The sequence below is a fragment of the Phallusia mammillata genome, chromosome 7 (genome assembly GCF_965637545.1).
Source record: "Phallusia mammillata chromosome 7, kaPhaMamm4.hap1.1, whole genome shotgun sequence".
NCBI classification, from domain to species: domain Eukaryota; kingdom Metazoa; phylum Chordata; class Ascidiacea; order Phlebobranchia; family Ascidiidae; genus Phallusia; species Phallusia mammillata.
Window position 1 is genome coordinate 13650283 of NC_137258.1, and position 22252 is coordinate 13672534.

The following is a 22252-nucleotide window of genomic DNA, read 5'->3' on the forward strand; positions in this document are numbered from 1 at the left end:
TGAACGCAAATATTTAAAGTTTACATGAAAAATAAGCGGCCAAATTTACATGAAAAACAGCAATTTAGCTTTTAATATTACGGTGAAATGTTAGAACTCGAAATTTTCATTCAATTTGGCGAATCAAATTCGCGTCTATGCTCTCCAGTTTGTAAAAATCAGACAATTTATGTGTTATTTTTCTCTACCCACAGTATCATTTTGGACACAAAATGGCTACATAGGCTTTATTGCGTAACAATAGGTTGGACAACTTGTGTTTTATATAGACTTTGGGTTCAATGAGTCGACTAGGCTGAATGGTTAAAAAGTCACATGACCCGGGAAAACCCGCCTTTGTGATTGGCTTAAAAAGCCCTGTGGTTCGAATTCGGAAACATTTTGGAAATATGCGTCCCGGAAGTGTCCTTAGGTTTGAACCCCGTCAGACTTAATTCGAAACGAAACGTTCTACATAGAGCCTTTTCTTTCGGGAATACTCCATCCTACTCTGATTTAGGTGACGTTCCAACGAAGATAATTTATTTGAAACATAATCAGTTGGCAGATAGCAGGAAATTTCATAGTGAAAAACAGTAGTAAATCAGTCGCTGTACTTTATTGTTTTACAAGATATAACCTATGCATTTCGTTTTTATAAGGTACGCCAGTATCTGAAAAACAAGGAATGTGTCAACGGGATAAAACCAGTGATAAATGCAAAAATACATAACAATGACTTAAAAACCTTCATTAATGATAAAAAATGTCGTTTTGGTGTTCATCAAATAATAACAAATAAATCCTGTAACTCTCGATCGTGTTTGGAACTCACCTTGCGTTTTGTCATAAAACGTTGTAAGTATAGTAATACCCAATGTTTTTTTAAGGTGTCAAATTTCTCCAGCGGTTTCCCAAAATTTGCCAGTGGCCTAATAAATAATTCGTTTAAGCAAATATGGTTATTTTTTGGTATTTAAATGAAACACTTGCGGTCTCTTAAAACTACTTAGCGGTCACCCAAACCAAACCTTAAAAAAACCCTGGTAATACCCATTGCCAACGCTTTCTTTGCTTCGTCCGTCTTTCTGCAATGTGTGTGTTCGCGTATTAAAAACAAAGAAAAACCGGGCCGGGTTCCTTTATTACTGACGTAACCACCCGTGACACTCTCATGTTTCTCGCCTTTCCCCTTTCTAAATGCAATTCCAAATCACATGACATATGTGACGCATGCGAAAGCCCGGGTTTTTACTAACACAACAACGTGCAACAGAAAAGTTTGCTAAATACCGATAGATAACGTAAAGAGCGCTTTGATTTGAATTAACAGTGAGACTGGGTTATGGCCAGGAACTAAATTTAACGATAGAAACTGAGTTTTTAGGTTGATTTTATTGTTGTTTTTACTATTATAAAACCTTACCCAACCCAATAGCTTTTTACACAAATTGCATTCAAAATATTCACGAATGCTCTTTGCGCCACCTAAGGGTATTAAGCAAACTCAGACTCGTGTACGTGTAATCAAAGAACTCTGTAAAGGTTATGGGAACTTATAGCGTTCTTGGTAAATCAACTTTTCAAAGTGTCGAAAGTTACCTTTTTATGTTTACTAACGTACCATGTAAAACAAATGTTTCGTGCATTGATTGCGTGTGTTTCGATTATAAAAGTCGCTCTAAAATACGCAAATCTACTTACAAAACGTATAAAACTTTACTTTCAGGTGTTCTATTTGGGCTATATTTGTGGTGGACTACTAAACAGGGACAGGGGCAGGGCATGTTAACGCTGTGAGAATATTAGCCTAAAATAGGTATCTAAGATTAAATTAAAATGTTATTGTTGTAATTACTCACCCCCGATGCCCTAACCGTCAGCATTTTACAAATATTGCGTATTTTAGAGTTGCCCTGATGAAAGACCATAAAGCAGGGGTCGGCAACCCCTGGCATGCGTGCGGTTGGCACGCAAGGTGATTTTTGTTGGCAGGCCAAACTATAGTGAAGTACTAATTTAACATGTTACACTGATTGTTTTTAGTTTTTGATCATGCCTTTCTCTTAAAATCCAGTCTACATGCACTAAACGCTCTGCTCTATCCTTGTTGATATCAGCTGGTACTCAGAAAAATGTTGGCCATGAAGCCATTGCCACATAGAAATAACAAGTACATTGGCATGTGTTGATTAAAAGGCTGCCAACCCCTGCCATAAAGCAACACAGTTGCACTAAGCCAGTGTTTCCCAACTGGTCCATGATGACCTTTTGGATGGTCCACAGGACTTCCACAAAATTTGTTGATAAACCTGAGATGATCGCATATTATGTATTGAAAGAGTATGAAAGTGTTAGCTGTTAATAATTGTATGCCACAATTGTATGAAAATCCCTTCTTGACAGGAAAGGGGTTTGCCATATTATTACAATACCTTGTCCAAAGCAGTAACCATCAGCTATTTTAGCTGCTAGTTAGTGTTTTAGTGTTGCCCACCAAGGCCCCATGAGAGGGGTGTGTAGCTGGTGCACTGCATGACAGCCTATAACAAGGGGTGTCAAAAATATCAAAATTTAAAATTGAAATCAGGAATAACATATGCAAGTTTTGTTTTGCCTGTTACTATCTTTCATTACATTTCAGATAAATATTAAGTTTTTCTTGATAAAATATTTTTTTTAATAAACAACTACTATGAATTTAATTAATAAACTAACAAGAAAAAAACACATCTCTGAAACTGATGCTGAAAATTCAGATTTGACTCGTTGTCTCTCACTGTGGAATCTTGTATCCGTTGGTAAGGATAATCTTTTGAACCTGCTGTATCTGAAAATTGACAGTAAAATAGTAAAATGTTGAAACCTGGGAGTTTTTTACTGTGAGGGGGAGGAACTAAGTTTATTTTAAACTCTTCAGTTCACTATTGTATTATTACACAACAAAGGAGGCTTTGCACTTATGGGTCATTCCATGTCAAACGTCCCAGAAAAATGGCAAAAGTTAACCCACCCTCTCAGATTTTCTTTAAATTTCATATGTCCATGCAGCTAGTTGCACTGATTTCAACAACAAAATTTTTTTTGAAATCTATCAATGTTTCGCCAAGTTATGACATTTTGAAAATATGTCAAATATGTGATCACTGCAGCGACACGCATCAATGCTTTTTGATAATACTGTGTTTAAAATGTTGTATTTCTTTCTAATTTGTATTGTGGTCATTTTGGTAGGTTAGGTGAACCTTTAGGACATTCTCAATCACCCCATTATAGTTTTTCATGTTTTTGAAATATGGGTCAGTAATTAAAGGGGGTTCAGTTTGGGGGTATGCCAATGTGCATTCATGCGTAACGACAACTTTGAAAGCTCATATCTTGAAGTGCACACTAGCTAGTAAGTTAAGTAATGGCTCAAATGAAGCTCTTGCTGAGTTGAGTACTTTCTTTGTTCTTAATTTTATGATGCTTCTCTGTAATTTGTTTGAAGCAGGGTCATAATAAAACACAGGTTCTTTTTTCAGATATTTTTGTGATACTGTTTTTATTATCTATATTTTATGTGCCCTAATTTGTGATTAAAAGTTGTTAAGATGCAAAAGTTTAGTGTAGATGTCTTACTGGATACTTAATGCCACAAAAAGACATATCCAACACAAAAACAAGGTGTTTTACCAATTGACTCTCTAACAGATGAAGAGCATATGCTTCTGAATATTGAAGTTGCTGCTGATAAGGGTAATGAATGTTGTTTGGAGAACGGATGTATTTTCCGCAAGCACAATTACATTGGTCGGTACCCTTCCTTGCAGAAGAAGTGTTGTGATCCTTTTTGAGTTCACAGTTAACCAGTCAAAAATCGTAATATATGTCCTATCACTTGGGAATATTACCAAAAATATAAAAATTACAATTTAAACATTGTACCGTGAAAAAGTGTGATTTTCCGTTTGTGGTATTCTTTTCTCTTGACCAGTTACTTGGGTATCATTGTGGGGACTTATATTTTTTCTGCTATCGTACTGCCACATATTGTTTTTGTCCGTTTTTCTTTTTTCTTTTTTTCTTTCTAACGCAGATTTGTTCCCACATTTTGGTCAAGAAAGAATGGTTCAAACTTTTTCAAATTTACACACATTATAGATATTGGTCTAAAGATGGTCCATGTGAATTTTGACTCCGTTTGATCCCTCGGTTCACCCACAGGCCCCCGAAACGTACAATTTTTAACGCTGGTTTGTAATGCTCATGTGGTAAAGAAAAAGTGCTTCAAATTTATTCAAATTTGGAAATATGTTACTTATTAATCCAAACTTGATCCTCCAGAAGTTTAACCCCGAATCACCCAGCGATTCACCCACAGGCCCCCGAAACGTACAATTTTTAACGCTGGTTTGTAACGCTCGTTTGGTAAAGAAGGAGTGCTTCAAATTTATTCAAATTTGGACATATGTTAGTTATTAATCTGAACTTGATCCTCTAGAAGTTTGACCCCGAATTACCCAGCGGTTCACCCACAGGCCCCCGAAACGTAAATGTGTCTAACGCTCGTTTGGTCAAGAAAGACACTGTAGGCAAGTACCAAGAGAGTAACTCACTGGTTTACAATAGCGGGAGGGCTCAGCTTGACGTCGGACAGACGTTTTACGAGACGTCGTTTCACACTGTTCAGAACTTTCTTTCGTCATAAGGTAGCGTTTTTTTATGACAATCTATTTAGGAGTCAATGCTCAAGGCATGTAAAAATTACGCTTAACGGTATTGTTGAACACTCAGGACGGCGTGCTATTGAAAACGGTGTCAAAAGGTCAAACAGTCGTTTGGCGTGTGCACCCTGAGAGGTTACTACAGGTCAATGGTACTCGTTTTGGGAAACAAAGTTAAATGAAAAACAATTTGTTATGTATACACTTGTAGCAAATTGCTTTTTAATTTAAAGTGTCTGTAACACAACTGTTACAGCTTTCTAAAAAAATTGTGTTCAAAACCCGACCTTGGACGACAATATCTGGGTCAAAGCAATAGATTAAATTAAAGTATTTGTTACGTTTTTTTTTTAATGTTTTTGTAATTATATGACAATAATAGTGCAAAAAGAATACGAACAATTTTTTTATTGTTGGTTTAATGCTTTCTAAAAATTTGTCCTTAAGATTCACAAAATCACCGCAACATTTGTTTACTGTAAATCCGCACAAACACGCGTGTGGGGACCCATTTGTTTTTGTGTACAAAAACAATCATACGTGTAGATCAAATGATGTGTATAGTAAATTGGTAAATATCATGTAGAATATATAAAATGGAAGTATATCAGAAAGCCACTCTTCTAGTTTTGATTTTGTCTTCATCTTTAGTGTCAGGTTGGTCTTGCTATAGGTCTACGCAGGGGCGTATCCAGAAATTTTTAAAGGGGGGGTCCAACAATTTTTTTGGGGGAAATCCCTAATGACGTCATTATGACGTCACACGTCGTTCAAAACGACGCGTTATGCGGCAAAGCACTTTTTCCAAAATTGGCGGTTTCTCTACCCATCTAATTGACAGGAAGAACAGGCAATTTTAGTGAAAGCTTTGTAGTTTTCTGATTTCGCCGCTGCTATCTAGCTTACTCAGCCAAACTGCAGCTGCAAAATAAGCGTGACTGTCAGGTAATCAAAATCGTTGCTTAAAAAAACAGGGTCCAATTTCTAAAGAACTAAATCTCTTGCTGAAGCGGTAATCCTACTGTTAAGTTGCGCAAAGTCACGAATGCACTAAAGGTGGTAACTGCGGAAGACATAAATTGTGTCTGGCAAGTAACAAATTACCCTAATAACATAACTCGATTTACATCGATTTTTGACAAACTATTACGTGTTTGGCAGATCAAAGCAACACAACATTACACGTTTTTAACACTTTTACATTGTTCAAATGCAAAAACAGTTTGATATGTTGCACTTAGTGCAGTTACCACTAAGCAAAAAACTGCTACCAGAGTCCTAGTCGGAACGTAGCTTTCCGATTGTTAGCGCATAAACCTCCTTATTAAACCCTTGTTATGTCACAATTGGCGATTAGATAACAAGCGAATACAAGAGATTGAAGGCTGGCGTCTTTGAGATAACGACTCCCTATTATCACGCAGTGATAAACGGAACGATTTTGGTCTATTTAATGTACGCACAGTTTTTGAAAAGGGGGGGGGGGGGGGGGTCTGGATTTTTTTTTTACATTTTGAGGGAGAGTTTCTTTAAGTCTTGTACTGCAGTTGACACACACCTTTTTTCCTGATACAACATTCAAATTTTAATTTTTATATTTTTGGTAACATTCCCAAGTGATAGAACGTATACTACGGTTTTTGACTGGTTTGGTGTGGACTTGAAAAGGATCACAACACTTCTTCTGCATAGAAGGGTACCGACCAATGTAATTGTACTTGTGGAAAATACATATGTTCTCCAAACAACATTCATTACCCTTATCAGCAGCAACTCGAATATTCAGAAGCACTTGTTCTTCATCTGTTAGAGAGTCAATTGGTAAAATACCTTGTTTTTGTGCTGGATATGCCTTTTTGTGGCATTCAGTATCCAGTGAGATACCTACACTAAACTTTTGCATCGTAACAACTTTTAATCACAAATTAGGGCACATAAAGTATAGATAATAGAAGAAGTATCACAAAAATATCTGAAAAATGGACCTGTGTTTTATTATGACCCTGCTTCAAACAAATTACAGAGAAGCATCATAAAATTAAGAACAAGTAAAGTACTCAGCCAGAGCTTTTATTTGAGCCATCACTGAACCTTCTAGCTAGTGTGCACTTCAAGATATGAGCTTTCAAAGTTGTCGTTACGCATGAATGCACATTTGCATACCCCGAAACTGAACCCCCTTAAATTACTGACCCATATTTCAAAAACATGAAAAACTATAATGGGGTGATTGAGAATGTCCTAAAGGTTCACCTAACCTACCAAAAGAAATTGTCGTGGATGGGCAATATCTAAACCTCCAACAGCCGCCATGCATACCGACGATAACTGTGCAAATTGTTAAAAGACTCGAAATTTGAGAGGACTGTCTCAACTGCCAACAGAATCAGTCAGTAAATTAGAAAGTAGGAATATATATTTCGCCTAATAATGGCATCATCAGTTCCTGAAAAACGCAATAGATCAACACCAAAATATCAAGAATGTAAAACAAACATTGTGTTTGTTTTACATTCTTGATATTTTGGTGTTGATCTATTGCGTTTTTCAGGAACTGATGATGCCATTATTAGGCGAAATATATATTCCTACTTTCTAATTTACTGACTGATTCTGTTGGCAGTTGAGACAGTCCTCTCAAATTTCGAGTAACCTACCAAAATGACCACAATACACAAATTAGAAAGAAATATGACATTTTAAACACAGTATTTCAAAAATCATTGATGCGCGTCGCTGCATTGATCACATTTTTGACATATTTTCAAAAAGTCATAACTTCGTGAAACATTGATAGTTTTCAAAAAAAAATTTGTTGTTGAAATCAGTGTAACTAGCTGCATTCACATTTTAAATTTGATAAAAATCTGAGGGGGTGGGTTAACTGGCCTGGGCAGTTGACATGGAATGACCCTTATAAGACATTCAAAGGAAAGTTTATCTTTAATTAAACAGCAAACAAGACGGGTGATAGCACGAATGATGGTAGGTTTAGAACAATAAATTTATCAATATACAGATGGCAAACTTTCATCAACGTACAGCATTGCAACTAGTGGTGCACCGAACCTGCCTAAAAAGGTTCGGGCCAAAAAGAATATTCGGCCATAGGTCCGGATAATTTCTGCCGAATCAGGCTGAACCTAAACTCCCCTTTCTTTGGATGTTTTCAACTGAACCTTGTATTGTTGATGCCAGTGAACTCAATTTTGACCAACTAAAATCACTTTACAATGTGTAAGATTTACTAAACATATAATATTTTGTAGACAACATGGCTCATATTTTATAGATACGACAAATGTGATGTTTCATATGGGCGAAAATTATATTTAAGGCTTCATTCCATGCAATAAAAAAGTTCGAATTTTCAAAAAAGTTCGGGCCGAAACCGAAACATTGGAAAACAACGAATTCGGCTGAGATGTTTCAGCCAACCGAAACTTCGGTGCATCACTACTTGCAACCACTACAGCAGGGGTCCGCAAATACGTTTTAGCGCGACCCTAAAAAAATTGCTCTAAATTCTCGCGACCCAAGCATCAAGTCTGGAAAATACTAATCAACTAAATATCAATATTAAGACTGCTATTATGCTATTGTCAGTTGCTATTTTCATACATAACAATGCAATACTGATTAAAAGGTAAAAAAAAGCCGAAATTCAATAATACTGTAGATGCGATGCTTATATTCATGGGAAATTTAAAATATTTCGCGACCCAGACTGGAAGGTCTCACGACCCAAATTTGGGTCACGACCCACTATTTGCGAACCCCTGCACTACAGTATCAAAGTGTCCACTGGCTAACTTTCAAATTGCCTTTTCTTTCAGGTGTTGGAAGTACTCTTGGTGCAGGTGTTTATGTTTTAGCTGGAGCTGTTGCTAAAAATGATGCTGGACCTTCAATAATATTGTCGTTTTGTGTTGCTGCATTTGCTTCATTATTGGCAGGTTGTTATTGATGCCCTTTCCTGAAGGGGACGCATCTTGATTTCACTCTGTTTTTTTCTTTTTTCTCCCTTGAAGTTTGTCCATGCACTATTGGCATGAAATCTTTAGTGACTTTTGATGAAACTTTCACAGATGGTAGATATAGTTATGCAGATGTGCCATCTGCTTCGTTTCACTTGATAACCCCAGTATTTACCCTACTAGCCCCCAAAGTCTAAAGCGTTTTTGTATGTTGCTGAGCACAAATGAAAGGTTTCTGTTGTATAACAGTGTCAGAAACGTAACAGAACATATGTAGCTTGTGTTTTGTGTGTATGTGGGCTTGCCTTAAGCCAGTACTGCAGTTTACTTGATATTGCACATGTTCACATCGAATAAATTCGAGTTTTTGTTGAGTGTGCCTAAACTGTTATGTCATTGCATGAACATCATTCCGGCGTCCGACCCCACAATTTCAGTAGTTTTTGGCCCGCACATGCAAAAAGGTTTATGTCAGAATTGTTGACGAATGTTCATTATTTTTATTGCTGACGAATGTTGCTCAAAACACCTCTAGTAGTCAAAAAATTAAACATTGGCTGATTTGAATAAAATATCACAGGACTGTAGTTTGGGTCATTGTGCTTTAGTTATTTATTAGTTTAGCTGTAGAACCCCATCAGTCACCCAACTATCCCCCCTACAATAGATGCACTTTTTAAACAATGTCTGAAATGGATGAAAGTTTGACGCTTTTTACACTATTTTGAAGTGTCAATTAATGTGTTTTACCCTGTAGCCCCACCATTAGCCCCTATAATGGGTGAAATTTGTAAACAATGCCAAAATTGGATGAAGTTGGGACAGTTCACACAATATGCAATTTTTGGGTGTGGATTGGTGGATTTTTCAAACAATGTGCAAATTGTTTGAGTTTTGGATAGTTTGTACCTCATATGGCAAGGATCTCTAAAATTTGTCCTGGACCAATTTTCGAAATACCCAGAAGCTGTGGGCCATGTTAGGCCTTAGATGTAAAAATGCTTTTTAAGATACATTGCTATGGAATTAACACTCTAGGCCAGCTGTTCCAAACTGGATAATTCATGGTCCCTTAGTGGTTAACGGTCCTATGTTCACTGACCTCCAAGAGCTCATGGCTCTACAATCTTCTTACGCATTTATCAATGCTTTCTTATTTCATCACAAGTAATAAAGCAACTGTTTGTGCATAATTTCATATCTTAGTTTTGTCTGTGATGTCACAAACCACTCTAAGATCAAGTAAATAATATCTAGGTGAATTGAATCCTAAAAGCTGTAGTGGAAAAAGTATAAATTACTTTCAGCAGCTTAAGGTTTTGTTTTGCTAAGTTGTTTAAATTGTCTTTAGAATTGTATACACAGCGACTACTGCTCTGGAAAATTATGCAACGTCTGTTATGTAAATGAAATTGTTTGGAAATCACCGCCTTAGGTATCTGAAACAGTCTATGCGGCCTACATAAGTGTCATGTTTGTCATTGTCGCCAGATGTGTAACTTTCAACGTCAACAATAAACTTATTTTATCATCACAACATTTTCTTACGAGGAATTTTATTGCAGGCATTCTACTTTGTTTGTTTTTCTGCGATTTCGGAAATACTTGTAACCCCCCCATTGCTCTCCTCTTTGCCTGGATTTCATTAAACCTGCAAAAAAAGTTTGTTTCAAATTAAGACAAGTTGGCGCTTTCTAACAGTAATTTCTTTCTTTGGTAACACAGTAGCAGCGACAGAGTGAACAAGTACATTTAGGCAGCAAGTAAGGTTAGGTTGTAATTCAGGTTGAATTTGAATTATTCAACCTCACCAATGCAGCCTACATAAGTGTCAAAAAATGTTGGTTGGCCTTTATGAACGTAAACGTTCCTCATCCCCACGCTAAACCGATACAGTTTACGCAAAGAACACAACGGATTCTGAGGTTTACGCTTTGATGACCAGACTAAGTTTTTATTATCTCTTTAAGGTTGAACTTGAAATTTTTAAGGAGGTGACTGGTGAGGGTGGGTTAAAGTTTCATTAATTTTTCTTTGTGTAACTCTTGACTGCAAGATAATATTATTTGTTCACTTGCTAATAACGTGCAGCGGCCACAGCAAATTGCCTTGAGGGCCATCTGGCCTGCGGGCGGTAGTTGGAGACCCCTGCATATAGCGTGATTAGTTAAACAGAATATTAATTGCCATGTTTCAACTTATTGCTTTATACTTAATGACGGTTATCTCATATCAGTTTTGCTATTGTTACAACTTTGCATGTGTGGGGTCCAATGAGTTTCTGAAATATTATTGTTTAAAAAAAGCCCCCCCCCCCCCCCCCCCAATAAAAAAGTGTTTCTTATTGTATCTTTTTAAGGTTTGTGTTATGCTGAATTCGGAGCTAGGGTTCCCAAAGCTGGATCTGCATACATTTACAGCTATGTTACTGTTGGACAGTTCTGTGGCTTTATCATTGGATGGAATTTGATTTTAGAGTACATAATAGGTAATGTTGCATTTCTTCACAGTGACATGTTTCTATTCATGATTAGAATATTTCCAAACTTTGTTGCTTGCAAACTCCTCCACTTTCATAAACATTTTTTGTGCCTTCTTGCAATTGATGAAGTCTTTAAGATGACATTTTATTGTTTAGCCTGCAGCATAAACTCGGCACCTATTTTAGTTGTTTTTACTTAAGTCAATTATTTATAGGAGTATCAAGTGTTGCAAGAGCATGGAGTGCCAATTTGGACTCTTTAACTGGTGGTGTTATTGCAAATGTGTCAAGGACTGCAATGCCAATGAATGTTGCTGGATTTGCTTCGTATCCTGACTTCCTATCAGTTGCATTAATTCTTGTAATTACAGGTAACTTTGATCATAAATTCCTTTTTTGGCATTTCAGCAAAAAATATGGCCCCAAAAGCTCAAGGCTGCATTATTGCCAAACCATTGCAGGTTTTTTTTGTTGGTAATATATTTTTAAAGTATTGAAAGTAGAATGACAAATCAATGACTTCTATGTATATTAGGTGATATGAACTGAAATTATTTTGTCCACAAGGTTGCATACAAATAATTACTATGTGTTATTGTATTCAAACATGTAGTACGGGATAGTGATCAGAGTTTGTCATTTATAATGTTATTTTTGATTTCTGGTTTACAGGAAGGATATATATTTCCCCAAATTCCAGAAAAATTCCTATAAATCACTTGACTTAATAAAACAATTTTTTGTTATGTAATCAATAAAAATATGACAAATACCACTAATGTATGCAGAACTTCTGAAATTAGTTTAAAAAATTTCACATATATTTACAAATTATGTGCAAATTTTTTACACATGTGTTTTGATATAAACATGGTGAAAGAATGTGTTTTTGATACAATACTTTTGTTTATTACAAGACTCAAAGTTTTGAAATCACAGCCTTTTAACCAGGGACTTGAACTGCATGTCTTAAGGTTGAGGTTTGGTTCAATTTAACTTTTTATTGTTTTTATGGGTTCGGTTAAGGTTTTGAAAATTGTATATTTTGCTCTGGTTTGGGCAAATTATCCGATGTAAACCAGTTTAACACATAAGCATTACTGGTTGTAGGTCTCCTTCCCTGAAGTGGACACATATTGTTTTTTTCAGGTTTTTTTATCTCTCTAATGCTGGTTTGCTCCCAGCATTTTGTTAAGAAAGAGTGCTTCAAACGTATTCAAATTTACACACATGTTAGTTAGTTGTCGAAGTTGATTTTCCCAAAGTTTGAACATAGCTGCCACTTGGTTCCCCAACAGGCCTCCAAAATGTTAAATTTAAAAAACGACTGTTTTAGTGCAGCAATGCTATATGTTTTTTTTTAAGTTAGCATATGGATTTTCAGTTTTGGCAAATGTTTTAAACCTAAGGTGTGATTTAAACTTGAGAAACAATACTCCTGTTCATTATTTGTCAGATAAAACATTGTTGATTAACATAAAAAAGCGAGAGGTTACTGCAGGTCAATGGTGCATATTTTGCAAAACAATGGCAAGCAAAGAACAATTTGTCATGCATACTTAATGCTGTAAAATAGGTTCCCTTCCCTTGTTGAAAGGTCAATAAACAGTCAATGTTAGCTTGGTCCGCTACACAAGGATAGGTTACTGTCGTCAACTTGTAGGTATTGATTTGCCAGATGTTATGTATATTGGAGGATTAGGTGTATTTTTGGAAATATATATGAAAGCGTAAATTTGACCTGATGCTAACTATTAATTTGTCCATCAGAATAAAAAAATGCACCATTTTTATACCATAAGCCAGGGGTTCCCAACACGGGGTATGAGATTGAACATCAAGGGGCACGAAGATCCTTGGGCCACAAAGCAGCTTTTCAAACAGATTATTGATTTTACTCGATTTGTTTTTTGTTTTTTTTGTTTTTTTTCGTCTGCCCAAAGTTTGTCCACCAAATGTTTGATGGATTTGGATGAAATTTTCACAGATGGTAGTTATAGTTATGTAGATGTGCCATTTGTTTTGTTTGACTCGATAGCCCCAGTGTTTACCCCACTAGCCCCCTAAAATGGGTGATTTTTTAAACAATGTCCGATTTGGATGAAATTCGGACAGTTTGTTCATTGTGCCATTTTAGGGCATCGTTTGTTGTGTTTTACCCTGTAGCCCCAATATTTACCCCAGTAGACCCCTAAAATGGGTGATTTTTTAAACAATGTCCGATTTGGATGAAATTTGGACAGTTTGTTCATTGTGCCATGTTAGGGCATCGATTGTTGTGTTTTACTCTTTAGCCCCAATATTTACCCCACTAGACCCCTGAAATGGGTGATTTTTTTAAACAATGTCCGATTCGGATGAAATTTGGACAGTTTGTTCATTGTGCCATATTAGGGCGTCGATTATTGTGTTTCACCATGTAGCCCAATATTTACTGCTTAAGCCACCTATTTTTCTTAAAACGTCCAATTTGGATGAATTTTTGATAGTTTTATGAATTTGGCATTTGTAGCTGTTGAATATTGTGTTTCACCCTGCAGCCCTAATATTTACCCTACCAACCCCCCAAAATGGGTGAATTAATCAACAATACATTTTGACAGTTTGTGTAATATGCCATCTTGAGATGTCAGTGTTTTATGCTATTTATGCACACAATCTTATAACAATGTCTCAATTGCATGAGATTTGGACAGTTTGTACTTTACATAACTTCTTTTTTAAGTAACACTACCAATCACTGTGTTTGACTTTATAGCAACGTTTCTTATGGTTGTCTGTTTACAACTTTGCGGTTTTGGGGACCCATGAGTTTCTGCCTGCAGAAATAAATTAAGATTATAAAAATGTTGGCTAATATGGGACCCAATATAAATAAATATAGAGAATATATTACAGTTTGCAGAATAGGTTGTAGTGTATATGCTATAGTAAAATGTGCTAAGCCACCCTTCTAGTTTTGGAATTTTATGCTTATGCCATTTCGGTCTCTGCTTTTTAAAAAAAAAACAATTATCCACAAAGCACAAAGTTAGGGAAAAAATGCACAGATAAAGGAGGCGTTTGATTGAGCTATAAAAGCAATTTAAGTTAGCAATATATATCTGAAAGATTCCAATAGAATTTTTTTCGGGGTACGAAGAATACTCTGGCCTGACAAAGGGGTACGTGCAGCAAAAATGGTTGGGAACCCCTGCCATAGGCATTGTTAGGACCCATTCGTTTTTGCTTGCAAAAACAATTATGTTAGGGGGTCAAATGGTGTGTATAATATATTGGTAAATATGATATAGAACTTAAAAACATGGCAATGTATAGTAAAGCCACCTTTCTACTTAAAATTGGCATAACAGAGAAAGAGGAACTTTTTTGACTCTGCTATGTAGCTTACTCAACAAAACTGCAGTTGCAACATAAGCATGACTGTAAGGGAAATCAAAATATGTTAGTCGCTTAAAAAATGCTCTGAATGAATGACTAAAATGCTCTGAATGAGCGTCCTTTTGAAATGCTGGTTAAACTGTTAGTTAACTGAATACACCAAGTTGGTTACTATACAACAAATGAAGCCAAGCATTAGCAAGTTTCCAAATATGTGTACCTTAACAGCATGGTTCGATTTACATCGATCTGATACTCGTCACAAACAATTACATGTTTAACAGGTCATAAACAATATAGAATTAAACGCTTCAAACCATTTTTGTCACATTTAACATTGTTCAATTGCGAAAACAGTTTAATACATTGAATTAAAAATTAATTTGAAACTTCCAACTTTAAAATCCGAAAAAAGGTTGTTCATGGTGAAATTGTTGTTTTATGTAAAATGGAATTACACTGTTTAAGGTAATAATATTAGTGTTGGGGTGGAGCATTCTAATGGTGCTCCTGAGATATATGTTTTGTGTTTAATACCTTTGTACCGTATTTTTTACAGTCTTGCTGTCAATTGGGATGAAAGTATCAAGTCTACTTATTACTGTTCTGACTTTGGTGAATGTTGTTGTTCTTTGTTTCTGTGCAATTGCTGGATTTATAAAGGGTATATTTAACATTTTTGTAAAAAAAATCCCAGTAAGATTTTAACAAAACCTTTTTTCTGTTGTTTTAAAAGTTTTGCATAATTTTTTCATGTTTGCCACCTAGGCATAAACCAGGTTATTTTTAGCTAATCCACACAATTGGAATTTAAAACCATCTGAGGTTCAAGGGCATGGAAATGGGGGTTTTATGCCTTTTGGTTTCTCAAAAATGATGGAAGGAGCTGCATCTTGTTTTTATGCATTTGTTGGTTTTGACACAATAGCATGTGTTGGTAAGTATGTTTAAATGTTTAAAAAATTATTGATTGAGGGAAATGCTGACATTTGAATAAAACATATGTTGTACTTAAATTATGAAAATGTGTTTTTATTTTGTTTTTGTTGTAATCTGCCTCTGTCCACAATTTATCCCTTATGGGTCCTGAACGGGACGCATTTTGATTTCACTCAGTTTTTTTTCTGCTGAAGTTTGTCCATGCACTTTTGGCGTCAAACCTTTGATGGATTTGGATGAAACTTTCACAGATGGTAGATATGGTCATGTAGATGTGTCCTCTGCTTCGTTTGACTTGATAACCCCAGTATTTACCCCGCTAGCCCCCAAAGTGTAAAATGTTTTTGTATGTTGCTGCGCATCACAAACAAAAGGTTTCTGTGGTGTAACAGTATAATAAAGACAACAGAACATATGGTACTTGTGTTTGTGCAATACTTAGTGGGTGGTTTTGCACATGCCAACAGAGGGGTGTTAACAGCCTTATGACGTCAGAAGCATTAACAAATGTTGGTAATAGCACCTCTAATGGTCAGAATTTTAAACATTGTCCGATTTGGATAAAAGTTTACATGACTGTTGATTGGGTCATTGTGATTTTATATTTTATACTTTTGGTGTTGAACTCCATCATTTACCCCACTAACCCCCTAAAATGGGAGTTTTTTAAAAGGTGTCAGAATTAAATGGAACTTGGACAGAATTTGTCATTTATAGGTGCCAATTGTTGTGTTTAACCCTGTAACCCCAATATTTACCCCTCTAGCCCCCTAAGAAGGGTGACTTTTTTAAACATTGTCCGAATTGGATGAAATTGGTATAGCTTGTAGAATGTGCTATTTATGGGTCCCCTTGAAGGGGACACATATTGTTTTTTTCTGTATTTTTTTTGTCCAACGCTGGTTTGTGAGACGCGTTTGGTCAAAAAAGAGTGCTTTAAGTTAATTTAAGTTTACAGAGATGTTAGTTATTCATCCAAATTTGATCCTCCTGAAGTTTGACGCCGATTGACCCAGCGGTTCACCCACAGGCCCCCAAAACATAAATTTTTAAAACGGCTGTACTGACTAAAGTACAGCATCTTGGAGTTTCATGCTTTGTTGTTTGGTGCAATCTAAGATTTTTTTTAAAGAATTTTGTATCTTTTTTTCGGATTCACTCATTTTTCACCCTTTAAACCCTGAAATATTCGGTTTTAGTTTTAGGCCAGAAATACAAGCCCTATGGTGCAGAAATATTCAAAACATTTAACAATTGTTTAAGCAGGGTATTCATTTAGTATTTAAAATTTTGCCAGTTACCTTACCAACCCATAATATGTGTACGCTATCAGTCAGATATAAGTCCCAAGGGAGGAATTCAATGGTTCACGATTAAGGCGGGAGTGCTCAGCTTGGCGCCCGGACAGACGTTTAACGAGACAGTTGTTTGGGTGATTAGAAATCAGCTATTTTTTTGTGCAGCAATGCTGTGTCGTTTTATTGACTTATCATGCGCATTTTCAGTTTTGGTGAAGGTTTTACAAGATGTAATTTAAATTTGATAAACGTTTCGTTTATGTCAGGCAAAACTTTGTTCATCAACATAAATATGAAAAAATAAACTTAACTTTTTCTAACGCCCTGAGAAAACTTTAAATTCTCGTTGTCAGCTTGGCTGTCGCATAACAACGGGTCACTAAAGGTCAACTTGTAGGCATTACAACACAGTTAAGAATTTTTTGTCATAACGTATCTTCTTTATTTTTGACAAATCAATTCAAGAATCAGTACTTAAGTCAGGTACAAATTAGGCTAAACGGTATTGTTGAGCACTAAGGACTGCATGCTATTAAAAACAGTGTCAAAAGGTCATTAAACGGTCGTTTTTGCAAAACAAAGGACTTTTTTATGTATAGTATCTAATATAACTTTCTAGGTTAAGGCTTTCAAGAAAACTTGTGTTTAAAAACTGAACTTGAACGACAATATAAAGGTCAAAGCAAGAGATTAAATTGAAAGTATTTTCCTCGTTCTTTTTTACTGATTTTTTGTGATTATATGACAATAATGATTTAGGTTAATGCTCTGTGAAAAATTTGTCCTTAAGAATCTAAAAATAACCGCAACATAGGTTTACCGTAAATCCGCATAAACACGCGTGTGGGGACCCATTCGTTTTTGCTTGCAAAAACAATCATATATGTAGATAAAATTGTGTATAGTATAGTAAATTAATAAATATCGTATAGAATATATAAAATGGAAGTATATCAGAAAGCCACTTTTCTAGTTATAGTTGTGGATTGTTATGTTCAACCTTGTTGCCCCAACATTTACCCCACAAGCCCCACAAAATGGGTCATTTTTTGTACAATGCCAGAATTGAATGAAATGTAGATAGCTTGTAGAGTGTGCCATTTATAGGTGTCCATTGTTGTGTTTAACCCTGTCGTTTACTTTACTAACCCCCTACGATTGTGTGCAATTCCCCATTAATAGAAGCTGATTCTTATGTTTTGTTCTATTAAAAAAAAAATGTATGAATGGAATGAATTTAAATAGTTTGTACTCCTCCAAATAGCATATTTATTTATGCTCAGTACCAATCACTGTGTTTGACTTTACAATACCAAACTTTCTCATTGTTATCTCTTGAAATGCATTATTTACAACTTTGCATGTGTGGGGACCTATGCGTTTCTGCTTGCAGAAACAACCAAGGTTAAAAGACAGTGGATGATATGGGACCCAATATAAAATAAGTGTAGAAAATATATTAATGTTTCAAAATAGCCTATAGTATGTATGCAAGGGCAATATGTGCTAAGCCACCTTCCTAGTTGTTTTTTTAAATGCCAAATTTTATGTTTTTTAATGGTGGAACACAGGTGAAGAGGCAAAAAATCCTTCAAAAAACATTCCACGTTCAATTGTGATTACACTTGCAACCTGCTTGGTAGCGTATGTATCTGTGTCTTCTGCTTTGACATTGATGCAACCATATTACCTGTTGGATGAAAATGCCCCACTTCCCAATGCATTTGTCTATGTTCATATGGGGTGGGCATCAAAACCTATTGCAGTTGGATCAATGTGTGCTTTGATTGCAAGGTAACTCTCTTCTTTGATTTGGTTTGCTTGATTGTGCATTTTTTTCTGATTCTGTCACTTAATTTTTTTTTTCATGCCGCAGAAACCTTTGATTTTACCAATAGTATGGAGCAAATGCATGCTGCATCATCTTGAATGAATATGCAATGATATTTTTGATGGTAAATTGTGGTCATTTGTTTTTATTGATACATGATTTTCATAAACACTTTATTTACGCCATCATTTGTGAATCTGTTTGTAAAGTTGCAGTTTCACAGTGTTTTAGGTGCTGCTGTAGGAATGCCGAGAATAGTGTTTGCAATGGCCCGTGATGGACTGATTTTTAGCATTTTTTCCCAAGTGTCCTCAAAATCACACACACCTATAGTTGCAACAATTGTCTCAGGCATACTTTCAGGTACCTACTGTTGTTTGTGCTGTTTTGTCCAGATTACTGGCATAACCTTGTCCTGCTTTGTTCTGTAAAGCTTTAATGGCATTGGTTTTTGACCTTGAAGACTTGGTAAACATGATGTCTATTGGAACATTAATGGCATATACTTTGGTGGCTTGTTCTGTCCTGTTGCTTAGATTTCGGCCAGATTCTGAAGGTATATCAGGATGAATACATCTTGTACAATTTATAATTTAACCCCAATGAAATGTGCACAGATGAACCCAATCCAATTGTAGATCAAGACCAATATTCAATTAGAAGGTTATTGTTTCCCAACACAAACATGCCAACTTCCACCACAAGTAGTCTGGTGAACTTTGTGATTTTATTTTCAGGTATAATGACTTTTTTGTATGATATCAATTAAATGCTTTGTGGCAGTGTTTCATTTCCATTTTGTTTAGATGTAGACTTGCACTACCTATAAATATTGTAAACCTAACTCACATGTAGGTTTGTGGGCCAAAACATCTGAACCTCACATAATAATAATGATAAGCCAAGTTCAAACTGAGCCCAGAAATCCAATGCAAGAATAAGTATAAATTTTGGGTTGAACTTAAAAAAAGTCTGGATACTAAAAAATAATTTCTTATTCATGCTTAGCCAGAAATTCATTTTTTTAACACAGTACTAGTGTTTTTTTGTATGCAGTTGCCTGTATGATTCTTTTGGGAGTTTTGTTGGTGTGGGGAGAAGGTAACCTTGAAAAATGGTGGGGAATATTTCTGGCTGTTGTGTTGCTTATCCTCTTGATCTTTTGTCTGGTGGTAATTTGGAGGCAGCCAAAAAGTTCAAAACAATTGTCATTTCAGGTAAAACAAGACTGGCTACAACCTAATAAAAATGGTTGTTTCTTGGCATTAAGTTTTTATTTTATTATTGTTACAGACACCGCTTGTTCCAATTGTTCCTGTTTTTAGCATGGCCTTTAATATCTACTTGATGCTAAAGCTTCCAACCATGACTTGGGTCAGATTTGCTGTTTGGATGGTGGTTGGTATGTGACTTTTAAAACTACTATAAATCATTTAAATGTAGGCTATTCAATACAGGGGACTTTGTATAATTTTTTTAGGATTTATAATGTATTTTGGGTATGGAATTCGCCAAAAAGAAGCGGAGGAAGAACCTCTTTTGGCAAATGATGAAAGTTTTGAAGAGTAGAAACAAAAAGAATGATCATCCCTAAAATGAGGTTGCTCTGGAAAAAGAAACATAGCAACAAAATTGTATATGATATCTTTGTCCATTGTTCTTAGTGTAAATTTTAGTATTATGATGCAATAAAAACTGTCATTTTTTATATTGTTTATCAAGCTTTTGCAAATATATCTTCATGAAAATTATAGTACTGCGCTAAAATCTATGCCAAGAAGTGTTTGTATTTCAAGTGCAATAAAACTGCTGAATAAAAAAATGTTTCTGGTGTTTCTGGAGAAGGTCGAAGTATTGGATTTGACAACAGGTAATAAAAAATGCGTGCAACTGTAGCGGTTGCGATATAATTTGTGCAAATTTCGAAATAGTAGCTTACGTAATTAACTTGAGGTTGCAAGGAAGTCGGATGGTTTTCGAAATAGTAGCTTACGTAATAAACTCGTTTTAAATCAAAGTTCGCAAGGAAGTCAAATGGTGCAACGTCTATTCAACTGGATTGCAAAAACGCGTTTGAACTTTAAATATTTCCTGTTGCAGATTAGGATGTCGATGCGACTTTGTGAGCTGGTGTTTGCGCAATTTATCTTTGTGCTGTGATTTGGATACCGTCTATCATAGAATTATGTGCAAAAAACGAATCACAAGAGCACACGTGTGCTGTAAAAGTCCATGTATCCAGAATGTATGAAGGGCACCGTTGACGTAATTATACACAATCAATTATACACAAAAAGTTAACTCCTAATGGCTTGCTTAAAATAATGTTTTTGTTTGCCAGGAGAACTTAAATTTATAAGCAAAAGTTATTGTTACTTTCTAACGACTTGTTTTGTTTCTTAAACATGTTATTTGAATTTAAGCATACTGAATGAATAAGACAATAAATAAGCTGAGGTGCAAAACCCTTGTTTATCGAGACTCATGGCATTGATTTATCAAGAAGAATTGGACAGCTAGAACGATAGTACAGGTAGCCAGGTTTTTTTTAAGGTTTGGTTTGGGTGACCGCTAAGTAGTTTTAAGAGACCACAAGTGTTTCATTTAAATACTACTGTAGTTGCAAGTCCAAATTTTGGGAAACCGCTGGAGAAATTTGACACCTTAAAAAAAAAACTGCAGGTAGCCTTTATCTACGACACGTAATACTGTGGCGTCGTCTCCTCCTCTGTATCGAGTATAGTCCTCCGACCGGGCACAAGGGATGTCCAGGTCTATGACAATGGGTGGTTCGCCTGGTTGCGGAGCCCAAAAACCGATAGTGGGCGCAGCTTGACGCAACGTGATCCAACCCAGGTGGCGACGATCAACTCTCTGGTGGAAACGCAGAGCCTTCCTCACGATCAACACTTCGTCTCTGCCTTGCAGGTGATCCAAGTTGGTGCTCAGAATTGTATTCTTGTAGACTACTTCTCTGGGCTGCTGCAGTCGTTCGCGCACTACTCGAACCAGGTCGTGTGATGCTGGTTTGAGAAACTCGTCTACAATAATTGCGGTATAGCGAACACTTATAAATAGTACTCGTCAAAACACTGTTCGTCGTCGTCCCACGCGAAGGTGAAAGTACAAGCTTTAAAGGAACGCCAGCGCCCAATTTCTCTGCGAACTACTTCAGACAACGGTCCTGACCGACTTGCACTTGCCGTTGCTATCGGATCAGTCTGAGTGCTGCTGACAGTGATAACTCTTAAAACACGAAATGGTTTAGATCTTTCACTAATCCTTGCTGTTCTTCTCACTTGCACTGCAGCATTAACTTGAGACATTCTATATTTAAATCAGCTGAAACATAATACAAGGTTATCCCTTCACAATTTTATTGTGAGTAGTTACACAATATTTATCGTTTCACACAATTTCAAACCTTTCTGATTACAATCGGAAAACAGCACTTTTTATACTCCCACAGTGCAACAGCAAACTTCTTCTCTCGCACATTAATACGTTTGTTTATGTTATTTTTAACTGGGCAAAGTCCACATTTGCCTTTTTTATGTGTTAACCCTTTGAGGGTTAAAGGCCCGTTTACACTATGCGTAACGCGCTCGCTCAAACCTGCGTAAGTTTGTTTGTTTCATTTTTTCTGTCTGGTTTCGAGC

General features: G+C 36.0%; 1 protein-coding gene across 1 annotated transcript; it reads left to right on the forward strand.

Annotated features, from left to right (window-relative positions):
• The first annotated feature begins 2604 nt into the window (after positions 1-2604).
• LOC145239422 (cationic amino acid transporter 2-like) lies at positions 2605-20426 on the forward strand. Its single transcript, XM_080102738.1, has 13 exons — positions 2605-2780; positions 8522-8641; positions 11022-11150; positions 11360-11515; positions 15085-15189; positions 15316-15462; positions 18334-18556; positions 18817-18956; positions 19027-19149; positions 19211-19330; positions 19650-19810; positions 19887-19995; positions 20074-20426. Exons 1-13 carry the CDS (start codon positions 2675-2677, stop codon positions 20160-20162), a joined length of 1728 nt encoding a protein of 575 aa, XP_079958864.1. The 5' UTR covers positions 2605-2674; the 3' UTR covers positions 20163-20426.
• Positions 20427-22252: the final 1826 nt, after the last annotated feature.

Coding starts and splice junctions, on each gene's coding strand:
- LOC145239422 (XM_080102738.1), top strand. CDS start 2,675: ATGAATTTAATTAATAAACTAACAAGAAAAAAACACATCTCTGAAACT. Junction 11,516..15,084: donor ATTAATTCTTGTAATTACAG/GTAACTTTGATC, acceptor TATTTTTTACAG/TCTTGCTGTCAATTGGGATG. Junction 18,557..18,816: donor ATGTGTGCTTTGATTGCAAG/GTAACTCTCTTC, acceptor GCAGTTTCACAG/TGTTTTAGGTGCTGCTGTAG.